At 44.6% G+C, this 16,834-nt stretch overlaps 1 protein-coding gene across 1 annotated transcript in view; it reads right to left on the bottom strand.

The window, feature by feature from the left end:
- The window catches only part of MTMR7 (myotubularin related protein 7), a 70,430-nt gene that overhangs the window by 6,408 nt on the left and 47,188 nt on the right, over positions 1 to 16,834 (bottom strand). The window contains exons 8-12 of the mRNA XM_040420544.1: positions 11,381 to 11,490; positions 10,984 to 11,109; positions 10,842 to 10,891; positions 9,022 to 9,222; positions 6,751 to 6,885 (exon numbers count right to left, since the gene is read on the bottom strand). Coding sequence (XP_040276478.1) covers positions 6,751 to 6,885; positions 9,022 to 9,222; positions 10,842 to 10,891; positions 10,984 to 11,109; positions 11,381 to 11,490 — 622 coding nt within the window. The remainder of the gene's footprint in view (positions 1 to 6,750; positions 6,886 to 9,021; positions 9,223 to 10,841; positions 10,892 to 10,983; positions 11,110 to 11,380; positions 11,491 to 16,834) is intronic.

The following is a 16,834-nucleotide window of genomic DNA, read 5'->3' as shown; positions in this document are numbered from 1 at the left end:
GTTTTTCTTACAGTCAAGTTTTGCCAAAAACCACATAATCAGGGTATGCGACTGTTCAGACTGCACCTGTGGTTTTGGTGCACTTTCTGGTGCTGGCACAAGTGTCCCTGCTCCCAGTGGGTCAGCTGCCAACTACCCAAGAGATAGCAGTCTGGTTTGCTCCCCTGCAGCAAAGTCCAGATCCCTATACAGGGGTTAAATGGTTAATACCAGGGGAGCGCTGTAATGACACCCTTAGGGTCTAGCCCACAGCCACACCAGTTAGTTGGCACAGTGGATGCACACTGATCCGTGTCATCGGACAAGAAGGGGTAGAGATTGTGGCCAGTAATAACTGTAGGGTGTTGATAAGTTGCTAGGGGTTAAAGGTGTGTAGGTTTCTGTATGTCTGAAAGGTAGGAATGTCATGAGAAGAATGAGAGGTCTGTATTGTAAAGGAAAGAAGATTGTGGTCAGAAAGCGGGAAGGGTGAGTTGTTAACAATAACAGTCAATTAGAAAACCATGCACCTGTTTTTTTAGTTGCCCAGTGGACACTGCATGGGAGCATACCCTGGGGAACATATGTTGTGACTAATTAATGTGAATGCCTGGTACTCAAGAAAGGTGGGATATGGGGTTCCAGTTAAGACCTCATAGGTCTCACCATGACAACCTCTTTTGGGATCAAAGTCAGCCTAATCACCAGCTGATTGCGGTAACTCCAGCTTCTAAAGCTACTTTTTAATGGCCATGTCTGCCAGAGAGGAAACCAGTTATAATTAGCACCATTCCAATACGACTCATAGAGAAGGAACCCCCTAGGCGACCCATATGGCATTCTCCTGGAGAGACAACCGTTTTAAGATTTAAAATCTAACAGCCTGATAGTTTTCAAAGATTATAGAAATTATGATATTTCACATATTTACACTTTTACTTTTGTCAAGCAAGGATTCCAAGGTTCCAGGAATAATCACCAATAATTTATGCCCAAAAGAGGCTCTGTCACCAGGATCAACCCTATTAAAACATACTGCCTGGTAGGGGGTCACCATGCTGAATGAAACAATACCTTTTTTTGTCTGTATGCTAAACAGCTGCAGAGATATCAGTGTTTTATTTATATGCAAATGAACACGTTGGAGCACCAGGAGGCCGGGCTGAATCCTTTGAGCACTGCTTTGTAACACCCCCAGTGCTCTGCACACTCCTCCCTCCCCTTGATTGACAGGGCTAGACATGCTGAGGGTAGAGCTGTGTCCTAGCATCTACATATCATATACTCTGCGTACTATAGCTTCACCACACTGAGATCTGCTCAGAAAGGTGACATACATATTTCTGCTTTATTCACAGGCACAATATATGATTATAATTATGTGTAAATTACATACTGTAGCTTAGTGATTAGTGGTCTGTCATGCATGTAGAAATCCTAAATTCAAGTCCCAGGAGAGAGAGACTTACATAAACTTTTTTCAGTTTTTTCTCTCTCATTTAGGCCTCAGGCACACGACCGTTGTGCCGTTTTCCTTTTTTTTTTCGCGGACACATTGACTTTCAATGGGTCCTTGGAAAAATTGGAAAATGCATCGTTTGGCAGCCGCATCTGTGATCCGTGTTTCCTGTCCGTCAAAAAAATATGACCTGTCCTATTTTTTTGACGGACAACGGTTCACAGACCCATTCAAGTCAATGGGTCCGTGAAAAAACACGGATGCACACAAGATTGGCATCCGCGTCCGTGGTCGTAGGCTACTTTCACACAGACGGATCCGCAGATCCGTCTGCATAAAAGCATAAAAGCAATATATTCTAACACAGAGGCGTTCCCATAGTGATCGGGATGCTTCTAGTTAGAATATACTTTGAACTGTGTACATGACTGCCCCCTGCTGCCTGGCAGCACCCGATCTCTTACAGGGGGCTGTGATCCGCACAATTAACCCCTCAGGTGCTGCACCTGAGGGGTTAATTGTGCGTATCATAGCCCCCTGTAAGAGATCATGTGCTGCCAGGCAGGAGGGGGCAGCCCCCCCCTCCCACCCCAGTTTTAAATTCATTGGTAGCCAGTGGGCCCCCCTCCCTCTCTTGTATTTAACACATTGGTGGCCAGTGCGGCCGGCCCCCCCTCCCTCCCCTGTAGTTAACACATTGGTGGCCAGTGCGGCCGGCCCCCCCTCCCTCCCCTGTAGTTAACACATTGGTGGCCAGTGCGGCCGGCCCCCCCCTCCCTCCCCTGTAGTACTGTAGATTCATTGGTGGCCAGTGGGCCTCCCCCTCCTAATTAAAATCTCCCCCCCTATCATTGGTGGCAGCGGAAAGTACAGATCGGAGTCCCAGTTTAATCGCTGGGGCTCCGATCGGTAACCATGGCAACCAGGACGCTACTGCAGTCCTGGTTGCCATGGTTACTTAGCAATTTTTAGAAGCATTATACTTACCTGCGATGTCTGTGACCAGCGCTCCTCCTACTGGTAAGTGAAAGGTCTGTGCGGCGCATTGCTTATAGCACAGACCTGTCACTTACCAGTAGGAGGAGCGCCCGGCCGGTCACAGACATCGCAGCTCGCAGGTAAGTATAATGCTTCTAAAAATTGCTAAGTAACCATGGCAACCAGGACTGCAGTAGCGTCTCTGTTGCCATGGTTACCGATCGGCGCCCCAGCGATTAAACTGGGACTCCGATCGGTACTCTCCGCTGCCACCAATGATAGGGGGGAGATTTTAATTAGGAGGGGGAGGGCCCACTGGCCACCAATGAATCTACAGTACTACAGGGGAGGGAGGGGGGGCCGGCCGCACTGGCCACCAATGTGTTAACTACAGGGGAGGTAGGGGGGGCCGGCCGCACTGGCCACCAATGTGTTAACTACAGGGGAGGTAGGGGGGGCCGGCCGCACTGGCCACCAATGTGTTAACTACAGGGGAAGGAGGGGGGGCCGGCCGCACTGGCCACCAATGAGTTAAATACAGGGGGGGGGGAGGGGGGGTCTGCCCCCTGCTGCCTGGCAGCACCTGCCAGGCAGCAGGGGGCAGTCATGTACACAGTTCTTTTAGTATATTCTAACCTGAAGCGTCCTCATCACCATGGGAACGCCTCTGTGTTAGAATATACTGTCGGATCTGAGTTTCACGATCTAACTCAAATCCGATGGTATATTCTAACATAGAGGCGTCCCCATGGTGATGGGGACGCTTCAAGTTAAAATATACCATCGGATTGGAGAAAACTCCGATCCGATGGTATAAAAGGGACTCCTGACTTTACATTGAAAGTCAATGGGGGACGGATCCGTTTGCAATTGCACCATATTGTGTCAACGTCAAACGGATCCGTCCCCATTGACTTGCATTGTAATTCAGGACGGATCCGTTTGGCTCCGCACGGCCAGGCGGACACCAAAACGACTTTTTTTTCATGTCCGTGGATCCTCCAAAAATCAAGGAAGACCCACGGACGAAAAAAACGGTCACGAATCACGGACCTACGGACCCCGTTTTTGCGGACCTTAAAAAAAAACGGTTGTGTGCATGAGGCCTTAGGCCGCATGCACACGACCGTTGTTCTGGTCCGCATCCGAGCCACAGTTTTTGAAAAAAAATATAACATGTCCTATTCTTGTCCATTTTGCGAACAAGAATAGGCATTTCTACAATGGGCCGCCTGTTCCATTCCGCAAATTGCAGAAGGCACACGGGCGGCTTCAGTGTTTTGCGGATCCGCAATTTGCGGACCGCAAAAAACGGAACGGTCGTGTGCATGAGGTCTTAGGGCTCATTCACACGACCGTATGCCGTCCGAGACATACGGCCGGTGAGCAAGCCATATGTCACGGAACGGCATACATCGTGTGAACGGGAGCGCACAGCATCATAGGTTACTATGATACTGTGCGCATCAGGCCGCCCGCGGGACTACTGTCCTGCACTCATATGATCAAAAAAATATCTGAAGAAAAATAAAATTGACGTCTCTCCCAAGGTTCAAAATCTCTACATCCAAAACCAAGTACTTATCACTAATCTGTAGCATTACCATATGTTTTTTCTATGCTTATAAATTAACACATATATAATGTGCTTGTGAAAAAAGCTGCAATATGTATATTAGCTTTCTGACCATACGTATCTCAGTGTAGTGAAGCTATAGTACATAGTGTATATAATATGTACATGCTAGGACACAGATCCAGAACACAGCTCTGCCCTCAGCATGCTGTTGTCTAGTTCCGTCAATCAAGTGGAGAGGGGAGTGTGCAGAGCACAGGAGGTGTTACAAGGCAGTGCTCAAAGGATTCAACCCCGCCTCCTGGTGCCCTAACTTCTAATTTGCGTATGAATAAAACAGATATCTCTGCAGCTGTTTAGCATACAGACAAAATAAAGGTATTGTCTTAATCAGCACGATGAGCCCTACCAGGAAGTACGGCTGGTTTAATAGGGTTGATCCTGGTGACAGAGCCTCTTTAAAAAAATAAAAATACTGATGCTGACACATTATACTTTTCTGGCTTCTACGACATGCTACAATACAAGTTATATTTTAGGGAAGAATGAACTACTGTATATTAGCTAAAACTTCAATTTTATTAGAATTCCAATATAAAAAGACAAAAAATAATCTTTGAAGATTGTAAATATGTCAACTGCGTATGGGAAGGACTACAACAGACATTACATCACCTCCAATGAACTGGGTACTCGGAAGTACCTCAAATCCTTGCCCTATAGAAATATCACCAAATTGGTCATATCTCATTCGACTTTCTGTAGGATAATCTGTGCAGAGTAGCTACAAAAAGAAAGCAGTGTTGGCATAAACCTGGGGATGCTAGCTCTCCCTGTTTTGATCAAGCCGACTCTCCTGCACTGGCCCTGTTTTGCCTATCCACAGAGCACCTAGGGCAAAGTAGTGCATTCCTATAGAAGAGATAGGTTCTGGGGTCACGCTTATTAGGGAGGGAGCTCTGTGGACAGACACAACAGGGCCAGTGCAGGAGCTAGGGCAAAACAGGGAGAGCTAGCATCCCCAGGTTTATGCTGACACTGCTTTCTTTTTGTAGCGACTCTGCACAGATTATTCTACAGAAAGACGATTGAGATAGGACTAATTTGGTGATATTTCTATTTCTAGGATTGGAGGTACTTCCGAGTACCCAGTTCATTGGAGGTGGTGTAATGTCTGTTGTAGTCCTTCCCATATGCAGTTGACATATTTACTACAGACCCAGAGGTTATCCTACATAACGATGAATGAGTACAATATGGATTAATCTGGTTATATTTCTATAGGGCAGGGGTGGCAAACCTTACGGACATAAAGAGCCAGAAAAAAAGCTACCAGGAGCCACAAGCTACACATCGCTCGGTTGTGATTTTTTTAAATATTTTAATAGTTCACACTTTTTCGGGCATGGCGATATGTAATATGTTTATTTTTTATTGTTTGTAAATTTTATATGTAAAAATGGGAAAGGGAGCGATTTAAACTTTTAGTATTTTGGTGTTTTTTCTTTATTTTTATTTACTATTAGCCCCCTTAGGGGCTAGAACCCTTGTCCTATTCACCCTGATAGAGCTCTATTAGGGTGAAAAGGACTGCACACTCTCCCTGCTGCCCTGTGCATAGTGCACACAGGGAGCTGACCAGGGCTTCAGTAGCGTCCTGGCTGCCATGGGAACAGATCGGAGCCCCAGGATTACACTGCTGGGGCTCTGATCAGAACTGCAACCAATGAAGAGGGGGGAGGGGACCCTGTGGCCACTGCCACCTTTTGATACTAATACTTGGGGGGGGGGGGGGGCACTGTGACACCAGTGGTTAGAATGTATAATACGGGGGAGGGGGGGGGGGCGCACTGTGCCACCAATGAATGTAATTAACACATTAATTAAAGTATAGGAGGCAGCGGGTGCCGGTGGCGGTATCACATACCCGCTGAACCGTGGCAATTAACCCCTCAAGTGCCGCGGTTCAAGCCGCGGCAATTAACCCCTCAGGTGTCGCGGTTCGGCGGATCGCATGCCCTGTTATTTAGGCCGGGTATGTGATACTGCCGCCGGCACCCGCTGCCACCTATACTTGAATTAATTAAATTCATTGGTGGTGCAGTGGCCACAGCCACTCCCCTTCTTCTCCCTGCTATCTCCCCATTGATGGCAGCGGCAGCCGCGTCACAGTGGAGAGGGAGGGACTCCCTCCTTCTCCACTGTGCTAGTGAAGAGAACATGGTAGGCGCTGAGAGCGGCGCATGCCATGTTCTCTATTTGCGCAGCTGCTTCCCAGCTCCCCTGCAAGAGCCGCACTTGAAGCGGCAAAGAGCCGCATGCGGTTCGAGAGCCGCGGGTTGGCCACCTTTGCTTTAGGGCCAAGATTGGAGGTACTGCCGAGTGTCCAATTCATTGGAGGAAATTTAATGTTTGCTGTAGTACTTCCCATAAAGAGTGGATGTATTTACATTGTTCATAGATCACTCTCCTGTTGACGGACTGGAATATGTAGGTCAGAGGTCACGTGGAATGTTATATGGTTATGTGGAATGTTCTTCCAAGGAGCAGAGGTCACGGGTGTTGCACCTCGGATTTCTCCATTGAAAGACACTTTTACCACTTTTTAATATTGGGCTCAAAAGTCATCGTCCCATTGCATAAAACTCATAATTTAGCTTAATGTTTCTGTATCTAAAGCATACGTGAGTGATGTCTTATGGTTCTGCTGCTTTTTTTTTTACTGTAACTCACTGAAGAACACAACATAACCTCTTACCTGAAATGGCATGGAGTGGTGTTTGGTCTCAGAGTTCCTTGTGTCTGACTGTGATCAGGTCTGTACAATGGGTTCGTATAGTCCAGCCGCTGCTTCCACAAGTAAGACCAGAGAGCATAAGTTCTCTCCTGAATTCTAGAAGATGACAATTGTACAATAAGTTAATAGCTTTTACGTATTATGAGAACCACTTTCATTGGAGACGTTATACATACATTTTTTTTAGAACTTTTACGCCTACAAAAATGTCATCTGCTCATAACCACCACTAGAGGGCAAATCTGTATGAATTATATTTACTCAGACAGTGCAGTAGACAGAATGTGTGTAGCTAGTCCTGATGTCAAGGGCGACATCAGTCAAGGAGCACTGCCCGGATGACTCCAGGTATGCAATTTACACATAGCACGTGCCTATAACAAAGTTATTTCACTGATAGATAGTGAAACACAATTTTAACAAGGGCATGTTTAGAACGCTGATAACAAGTGACATAACTTCATGGTGTTGGTTGAATCACAAAAATTCTGGTGACAGGTTTCTTTTATATTTTTTTTCTGTGGTGCCACTGCAGGGGAATTAAAGGGGTTTTCCAGAACTTATATAACCTATCCTCAGGATACGTTATCATTATCTGATAAGCGGGGTCCAGCTGCCAGTACTGTGGCTGCACTGCGGCCTCTTTATAATATATCAAGCACAGAGTTGTACATTGTATAGCGGCTATGCTTGGTATCGTAGCTTAAATCCATTAAACGGGTTGTACGAGTTATATAAAAACTTGGGCAATCCCTGTAAATGTCCTAAACTAACAAATGAATGAATACTCACCTGTTTTTGTCCCTGTGTCTTTGCGCACTGTGCTCTGGTCCTCCCACTGATGGCGTCATCTTCTTGGCTGCAGTGGTGACGTTCTGTGCACAGGTCACCGCTGCAGACAATTGCTGGCCTCAGCTATGCATGGTACATCTCTACTGAGGCCAGTGATTGGCTGCAGCAGTGACCTGTGTGCACAGAACGTCACCACTGCAGCCAGGAAAACAAAGAGTAGCGGGGAGGACTGGAGCGCATCTCAGGAACTAGCAGGGGAGAAAATGGGTGAGTATACATTCATTTATTATTTTAGGCAGGTTTCAGGGGTTGCCCAAGTTTTTATATAACTCAGACATCTTCTTTAACTTAAAGGGGACTGAGCTGCACATTGGCCGTGTGATGTCACAGGACTAGGAAGAGGCCACAATGCTCACCTGTATGCAGCGGAGATGGATCCCAAGTGCAGATATTGAGGACCTATCCTAAATCTTGGGAAACCCTTTAAGGCCTCATGCACACGACCGTTGTTTTGGTCCGCATCCGAGCCGCCGTTTTGGCGTCTCGGATGCGGACCCATTCACTTCAATGGGGCCGCAAAAGATGCGGACAGCACTCCATGTGCTGTCCGCATCCGTTGCTCCGTTCCGTGGCCCCGCAAAAAAAATATAACATGTCCTATTCTTGTCCCCGCTTTGCGGACAAGAATAGGCAGTTATATGTATAGGCTGTCCGTGCCGTTCCGCAAATTGCAGAACGTGCACAGGCGCCATGCTTGTTTTGCGGATCCGCGTTTTGTGGACCGCAAAACACACCATGGTCGTGTGCATGCGGCCTAAAGGAAACCTGTCATCAACTTTATGCTGCCCATACTAACAGCAGAATAAAGTAGACACAGGTGAGTTGATTTCTGCGGTCTGTCATTTATAAGTTAAAAGTAAGTGGTTGCTGAGAACCGACATCACAATCATTGCAGACTGGGCCTGGAAAAGAGTCCCGGCCACCTGAGAAGAGTCATGGTTATTCATAATCTCCTGCTCTCCCTGCTCATTATTAACAGTCTTCTACCTAGTTTTCTTCCTTTCTCTCTAGTAGACAACTGAATCATCAGCAGACGGGTGAGAGCAGGAGATTATGTATAACCAGGGCTCTTCTCAGGTAGATCTGACTCTTTTTTTCAAGGCCTGGGCTGCAGTGATTATGATGCTGGTTCTCAGTAACCACTTACTTTTAGCTCATGAGTGACACACCTGAAATCAGCATTTCTGTCACTATTTCATGCTGCCCTCAGTGAGTCCGGCATAAAGTTGATGACAGGTTCCCTTTAAACATCTGCTGTGTGTCCCAACTGTTGGACACCCAGTGATCAGTTAATCATTTAGATCCTTTCTAACAAAAAAAGAGGCCACATTACATTCCTACAAGCTACACTGACGAAATACAGATGGCTTATTCTCTCACCTCAGTTCTCTCCTCTCCTTCTCACAGTTGCACAGGAAGTTTCCATACTGACAGGAGTATACATGATGTTGTATGTGGACCAAGAATCTCTCATTAAATTCAAATGCACAGGGAAACTGTTCCATGAGCTGCCAGACACATTCCAGGAACTGGTCAATCACCGGGGATACTTCCTTTGGATCTCCGTCTAAATTTCCGTACCTAAAGTATAGATTTGATGAAAAGCTATTCAATCAAAGGAGGTTTCCAGGATTTTCAACTCAGTTTAATTATGGCTAAAACCTAAATATAAATTAATTTGTAATAATAATAATGTTAAAAGTAACATAATAACTTTAAAGGGGTGTCCTAAGTTATTAAAAAAAATGCAAGGAAACTATTAAAATATTAATAGTAACTTATACCCACCATACCGAACCCCTCTGTTCAAGTTCTCTTCTCTCAGTTGGGCTTTGTTTTTATGACTGCAACTGTGATGTACCCATATACCGCACATGACCACTGCAGTGGTCTCAGGCTGTGGTTACATGTGGTATACATGCACATCATCACTGCAGCCAACAACATGTCATGGCTGCAGCAGCGGGGAGGAGTGTGTCAGCAGTGCTGGAATGGTGGGAGTTCTTGATGGTGAGTGGTGGGAGTTCTTGATGGTGAGTATAAGTATTTTTAAAGGTCCTCTGCCTTTTACAATTTAAAAAAAATGTATAACTTCGCACTATTCTAATACCGCCACTATGTGCCTGTTCCTGTTTCTTCTGCTCGTCTTCCTGGATTTATTCGTTAGATATCCATATCCGATGTCTAACATATGAATCCTTCATTCATCACTGCAGAATATTAAGACGCGCTTAGGGTCCATTCACACGTCTGCAATTTCGTTCCGCATTTTGCGGAATGGAATTGTGGACCCATTCATTTCTATGGGGCAGCACAATGTGCTGCCCGGATACGGAATTGCGGACCCGCACTTCCAGGTCCGCAATTCCGTTCCCGAAAAAAATAGAACGTGTCCTATTCTTGTTCGCAATTGCGGACAAGAATAGGCATATTCTATTAGTGCCGGCGATGTGCGGTCTGCAAAATGCGGAACGCACATTGCCACTGTCCGTGTTTTGAAGATCCGCGGATCCGCAAAACACAGTACGGATCTCTGAATGGAGCCTTAATATGAGCTTCCATGCTAACCTCATATGATGGATGACAGCCTGCGAACCTGATGTCTCATGGATGTCATAAAGTCAATAGGAAAAAAAGGCTAATGGAAAGGGCACATTGTGTTTTTCTGATGGATCCCCATACACTACAGTGTAAAATCTGGCCACTATAAGTTACCATGGCCAGACCACAAAAACATACAATTAAATATTAGCTTTCCTTATAAAATTATTGTTAAATCAATTTTTGATGGGGTAGGCCTTCAGCCCAAAATATAGGGAAACCCAAGAGGACCTGTCACCTCTTCTAGCATGTCTCTTTGGAGCATCTATTCTTATAATTCTAAGTTGCGCCATTCTTCTATTATTCCTACTAGACGTTAAGAAATGAATTGCCAGTAGTATGCAAAAGCACAATCTGATACTATCCAATCAGGGCGATCAGTGCTAGCCTGTGCAAGTACACATCCCCAACTGGTAACACCCAGACAGATCTTTATTCATAAACTTCTAGCAGGAATACTAGAGGAACGGTACAGCATAGAGTTATAAGAACAGATGCTCCAGAATTGTTAAGGAAAATGGAAGTAGTTACTAAAACACATGCCAGAAGAGGTAACAGCTCCTGTTTATGTGAGTAGCTCAATATCCAGCATGTATTACCTGTGGTTAAACTTGTGTCCAAATGAAATCCAGTCTTTTTCTATCAACACCTGTTTGAGTAAAATAGAAATACGTAAGAATATACAGTACAAACAATAATGAGTAAATCCCTATCACCTCAAATATCAAATAGTTTTCTTACCATAAATCCTTTGATGGTCCTGTAATAAGGGTCCAGTAATAGACTGGATACAGAGCAGACCTGTGCTGTGCGGTCCCATCCATCGGAACAATGAACAAGCACACTGGCGCCCTCTTCTGACACGGCCTGAATATGAAAATTATACCAACATATTATTAAAAATCATATTCTTAATTTAGGAAGTCAGTGTGCACCTTAAAGTCCTATCAACTTTTAAATGACTTGTTTCTTGTCTACACAAGTGTTCGTTACACATATAAAATAAAGATAAACCATTCAGACTGCATTCGTTTATAAAATCAGCCCATGCTCAAAGATAAAGACTACGGAAGCACAAAGAAGACACCCGGCTGTGGAATATGGATGTAGCGGACACAGATACGACACATCTGAATACCTTTGTAATGAAGATGCCAGCATCCAGTATTGTTTTGATGTGTTTTAACCATCCAGAGGCTTCAAGACCCCAAAGAAATTCACCCATGGACGGAGATCGGAGTTCACATACTGCAATCATATAAACAGATACTGTAAGTAGAAATATGCCAGCTTCACAACATTTTGCAAATACACATTTTATACAGTAAATGTATATTTACAGGGGGTTATATGACCATCATTTTCCACCTTTAAATTCCAGTCTTTAAAGAGGACCTTTCATCAGAAAAGTGTGTGCAATTCTTATACTACCTTATCGGGCTGCTGCCACTGATGTCCGGACACTTTTTTTTTTTTTCAAAAGGACCCCCCGTTTGCCCGCTGTGCTTCCCGTTTGTTTCGTTGCCTTATATGCAAATGAGGCAACTTGGTTATAGTAGGTGTTATCTTCTCCCTGGCAGAGAGCGCATTCAATTGCAGCGCCCCGCTCTTAGCCAGGGAGAAGGAGCTCATGTTCTCGCGAGAACGGGGGGTCCTTTTGAAAAAAAAAAAAGTGTCCAGACATCAGTGGCAGCAGCCCGATAAGGTAGTATAAGAATTGCACACACTTTTTTCTGATGAAAGGTCCTCTTTAAATTGGACGAAGCATATCAGCATGTTGACCTGAGCACAAAGTGTGTGTATCAGCTCACATAGTCCTCTTGAGGTGTAGCACCATATCTGCCCAATATATGACTTGCTTCCTGTGTTTTTTAGCTGTTTCCCTCTGCAGACTACATATCTAATTTTCAGCGAGTGCAGATTAGCTGCTATGATGTCTTTGATGGTGTGCACAGGATTCTGCTCCCTTTAATTATCACTGAGATATGCACAAGCAGTACTGTACAGTGTTATACAAAAGTTTGGGCACCCCTGGTAAAACTTACTGTTACTGTGAACAGTTAAGCAAGATGAAATGAGCTCCAAAAGGCATAAAGTTAAAAATGAAAGATAATATAAAAAAATTGTCTGGCTCACAGTTTGCATCAACATTTACTATTTCTATAAGACATTCCACATTTCTATAAAACATTCACATAAATATACAGTGATAGACGTCACTTTCATAATATTAAAAAACATTTTATGCGTGAGCTCTGAATTCAAAGGGACAGTTTATGAAAGTGACGTGCATCTAAGCAGCTTCCTTACACTCTGAAAATGAAGATGGTTGAGGCCCACAAAGCAGGAGAAGGCTATACGAAGATAGCATTTTCAGATTGCCATTTCCTCACTTCAAAATTTAATTAAGAAATAGCAGTAAACAGGAACAGTGGAGGTCAAGCGAAGGTGCGGAAGACCAAGAAAATTTCAGAGACAGCTGCTTGTAGGATTGCTAGAAAGGCAAATCAGAACCTCCACTTGACTGCAAAAGACCTTCAGGAAGATTTAGCAGACTCTGGAGTTGTGGAACATTGTTCAACTGTTCAGAGACACCTGCACAAATATGGCCTTCATGGAAGAGTCATCAGAAGAAAACCTCTCCTGCGTCCTCACGACTAAATTCTGCATTATAAGATTGCAAAAGAACATCTAAACAAGCCTGGTACATTTTGAAAAACAAGTCCTGTGGACCGATAAGGTTAAATAGAACTCTTTGGCCACAATGAGCAAAGGTATGTTTGGAGTAATAAAAAGCACAGAATGTAATAAAAAAGAATACTCATTGGGGTGGATCAATCATGCTTTGAGGTTGTGTTGCAGCCAATGGCACAAGAACATTTTATGGGTAGAGAGAAGAATGGATTCAATGAAATTCCAGCAAATTCTGCAAGCAAACATAACACCAACTGTAGAAAAGCTGAAGTTGAAAAGTTGAAAAGAGGATGGCTTCTAAACACATATAAAACTCCACAGTAGACTACCTCAAAAGGCGCAAGCTGCAGGTTTTAACATGGCCCTCACAATCTCCTGATCTGGACATTATTGAAAATCTGTGGATAGACCTGAAAAGTGCAGTGCATGCTGGCTGGCTACAAAATGCATTTATGAACTGTGAAAGGGGGTGCTACTCGGTACTAAACATACAGGGTGCCCAAAGTTTTGCTTTGGGCCCTTTTCCTTTTTTGTTATTTTGAAAAAATGTAAGAGATTTAAAATAAATTATGCCTTTGGAGATCATTTTATCTCCGACTTGCTTAACTGTTCACAGTAACAGTAATTTTGACCAGAGGTGCCCAAACCTTTACATACCACCGTATGGGACATTATAGAAAGATACTGCGCAGTAGTGATGTGAATAAAGAACTTGCAGTGAGAAATAACACTGTTACCTACTCCAACATCTGTTTGTAAGGGCCCTTTTATACAATCCAATGGAGCAGGAGATTGTTGGGGAGGAAGTGTTCCTTCTGACTATTGCCTGCTTTTTAGTGGAGGTGAAGCACAGCATTTAAATACAGCAATCCCCTCCACTGTATGGGGATGAGCACTTGCTACTGCCATCAGTGATCCCCATACAGATTCACTGTTCCTGGACATTAGAGTGTTGTTTAGACAGCAAAATCTGCTGCCCAGGAACAATGATTTAGGCGTTCACATGAACGATTGTTTCACAAGGTGAGCAAAGTGTTTCCCTCGGGTGCCCGACAGCACTATTACCCGGGCAAATTATCAGGAATGAGTGTTCGTCCCTAATAATCTGCCTGACAATTGAGCAGTGTAAAATAGCCTTAAAGGGGTTATGCCATGATTGATGTACAAAATGAAATTCAGACATCATATAGTACATGCCAATCTCTTTCTAACAAAGCTAGAACCATCCCTGTACTGCACAGAGACCTCTACATTCACTACTTCATTTGCTCTGCTAAATTATCTTTAGGCTGGCAGCTCAGAGGGCATGTCCTTTCTGCTTCAGCTCTCTCCCTGTAACTGCCACAGTACATTCCACTAGCTCAGTGAGATGGACAAAAATAAGGAAAAGAACATACAGCAGGTGGCGCTATACAGATACATTTTATTGAATAGCTCACTACATTAAATGTTTAATTACATGCAATTACAAAAGTATTCAGATCCACATGCTGGTTTGAAAACTTGTTTTGTGACACAACCCCTTTAAGTCTGTCCCACTGAGCTGACAGTCTGCTTTGATGTCTCAAGACAGATTTACCACAGTATTCAAAGTGAAGGTTATTAGGAAAGGGAGAAACAGAGCTGATAAGTGGAAACAGAGGCGTTTTCAATAATAAAATGTACGTTATTAGAATGTTTCATATATTCACTTGTTACTTTTGATGTATGCAATGATATATAAAAAAACATAGTGGCCATTTGTGTAGCAAATATTCGTATAGGAACATAGATAATACTCTATTATCTAATAATATAGAGACTGTTGTGCAACTTGATAAGTGACCCCAGAGCATTCGATCTAAGGCACTTCAACTTAGGGTCAAAACACAGCTAGTCATGAAGCAGGAAGCTACTAGAATTAAATTCAGCAGGTACAAGAAATATGGTTGTATATTATCTTTAGAATATTTTTAGCAGCAGACCACAGCTTTACTGACAATTATATAATAAAAGCTCAGTGGTCAATGTTGCATAAACATTCACATAGCATAAAAATAAGTAACAATGCATAACAGTGACGTGGTAAATATAAAGCTTCCTACTAAAAGGAAAGAATCAAGCTGTGAGAAGACAAGGTCTTAAGACTCCACAGTGATACCTTAGGATGAAATCATAATCTTGGAGGCCAACTGCTGAGTCCTCACCTCTTTCTAGGACATCCAGAAAAAAAAAAAACAATACCTGACAATTCAAAGAATGATCCCTGAATAATAGTTCTCAGTACTAAGAGACATTTTGTTGCATCCGTTTTTCATGGAAATGAAGATCAACAAAAGCCAAATTGTTGAAAAATGCAGTGAATATTCTATTGTGTAGTACATTGAGATCTATAGGGGCTTCAAAGTTCAAAATCTGAAGTGACCATTAAAAAAACAACATAAAGCCCACTGTATAAACTGTATCTGACAACTGGGATTTTGAGCTCACTGGGAGTCGTTTTCCTGCAGGCTTAGGCCTCATGCACACGACCGTATTTTTTTGCGGTCCGCAAAACGGGGTTCCGTTTTCCCGTGATCCGTGACCGTTTTTTCGTCCGTGGGTCTTCCTTGATTTTTGGAGGATCCACGGACATGAAAAAAAAGTCGTTTTGGTGTCCGCCTGGCCGTGCGGAGCCAAACGGATCCGTCCTGAATTACAATGCAAGTCAATGGGGACGGATCCGTTTGACGTTGACACAATATGGTGCCATTTCAAACGGATCCGTCCCCATTGACTTTCAATGTAAAGTCTGGAGTCCCTTTTATACCATCGGATCGGAGTTTTCTCCAATCCGATGGTATATTTTAACTTGAAGCGTCCCCATCACCATGGGAACGCCTCTATGTTAGAATATACTGTCGGATATGAGTTAGATCGTGAAACCTCATTTCCGACAGTATATTCTAACACAGAGGCGTTCCCATGGTGATGGGGACGCTTCTAGTTAGAATATACTACAAACTGTGTACATGACTGCCCCCTGCTGCCTAGCAGCATCCGATCTCTTACAGGGGGCTGTGATCAGCACAATTAACCCTTCAGGTGCCGCACCTGAAGGGGTTAATTGTGCTATCATCTCCCCCTGTAAGAGATCAGGGCTGCCAGGCAGCAGGGGGCAGACCCCCCCTCCCCCCTCCCCAGTTTGAATATCATTGGTGGCCAGTGCAGCCCCCCCCCCCCCTTCCTCCCTCTATTGTAATAATTCCTTGGTGGCACAGTGTGCGCCCCCCCGCCTTCCTCCCTCTATTGTAATAATTCCTTGGTGGCACAGTGTGCGCCCCCCCCCCCCTTCCTCCCTCTATTGTAATCGTTGGTGGCACAGTGTGCGCCCCCCATTGGCCCCCCCCCCCCCCTAGCATTAACAACATTGGTGGCCAGTGTGCGGCCCCCCCTCTCCCCCCCCCCCCCCCCCCCCATCCCCCATCCCCCATCCCCCATCCCCCATCCCCCATCCCCCATCATTGGTGGCAGCGGGTTACTAGCAGTAGTGATTCATACTTACCTGGGAGCTGCGATTTCTGCTTCCGGCCGGGAGCTCCTCCTACTGGTAAGTGACAGTTCATTTAGCAATGACACTTACCAGTAGGTGGAGCTCCCGGCCGGACACGAACATCGCAGCAGCCGGCCCGGTAAGTATGAATCTTCTACTATTGTACTATTGCTAAGTAACCATGGCAACCAGCGTCCTGGTTGCCATGGTTACCGATCGGAGCCCCAGCGATTAAACTGGGACTCCGATCGGAACTCCGCTGCCACCAATGATGGGGGGGGGGGAGATGGGAGGCCGCACACTGGCCACCAATGTTGTTAATGCTATAGAGGGAGGGGGGGGGGCCGATGGGGGGGCGCACACTGTGCCACCAACGAATTATTACAA

This window comes from Bufo bufo, chromosome 2 (genome assembly GCF_905171765.1).
Source record: "Bufo bufo chromosome 2, aBufBuf1.1, whole genome shotgun sequence".
Lineage (NCBI taxonomy): Eukaryota > Metazoa > Chordata > Amphibia > Anura > Bufonidae > Bufo > Bufo bufo.
The sequence above is the reverse complement of the archived record's forward strand: the minus strand, read 5'-3'. Positions and strand labels throughout refer to the sequence as shown.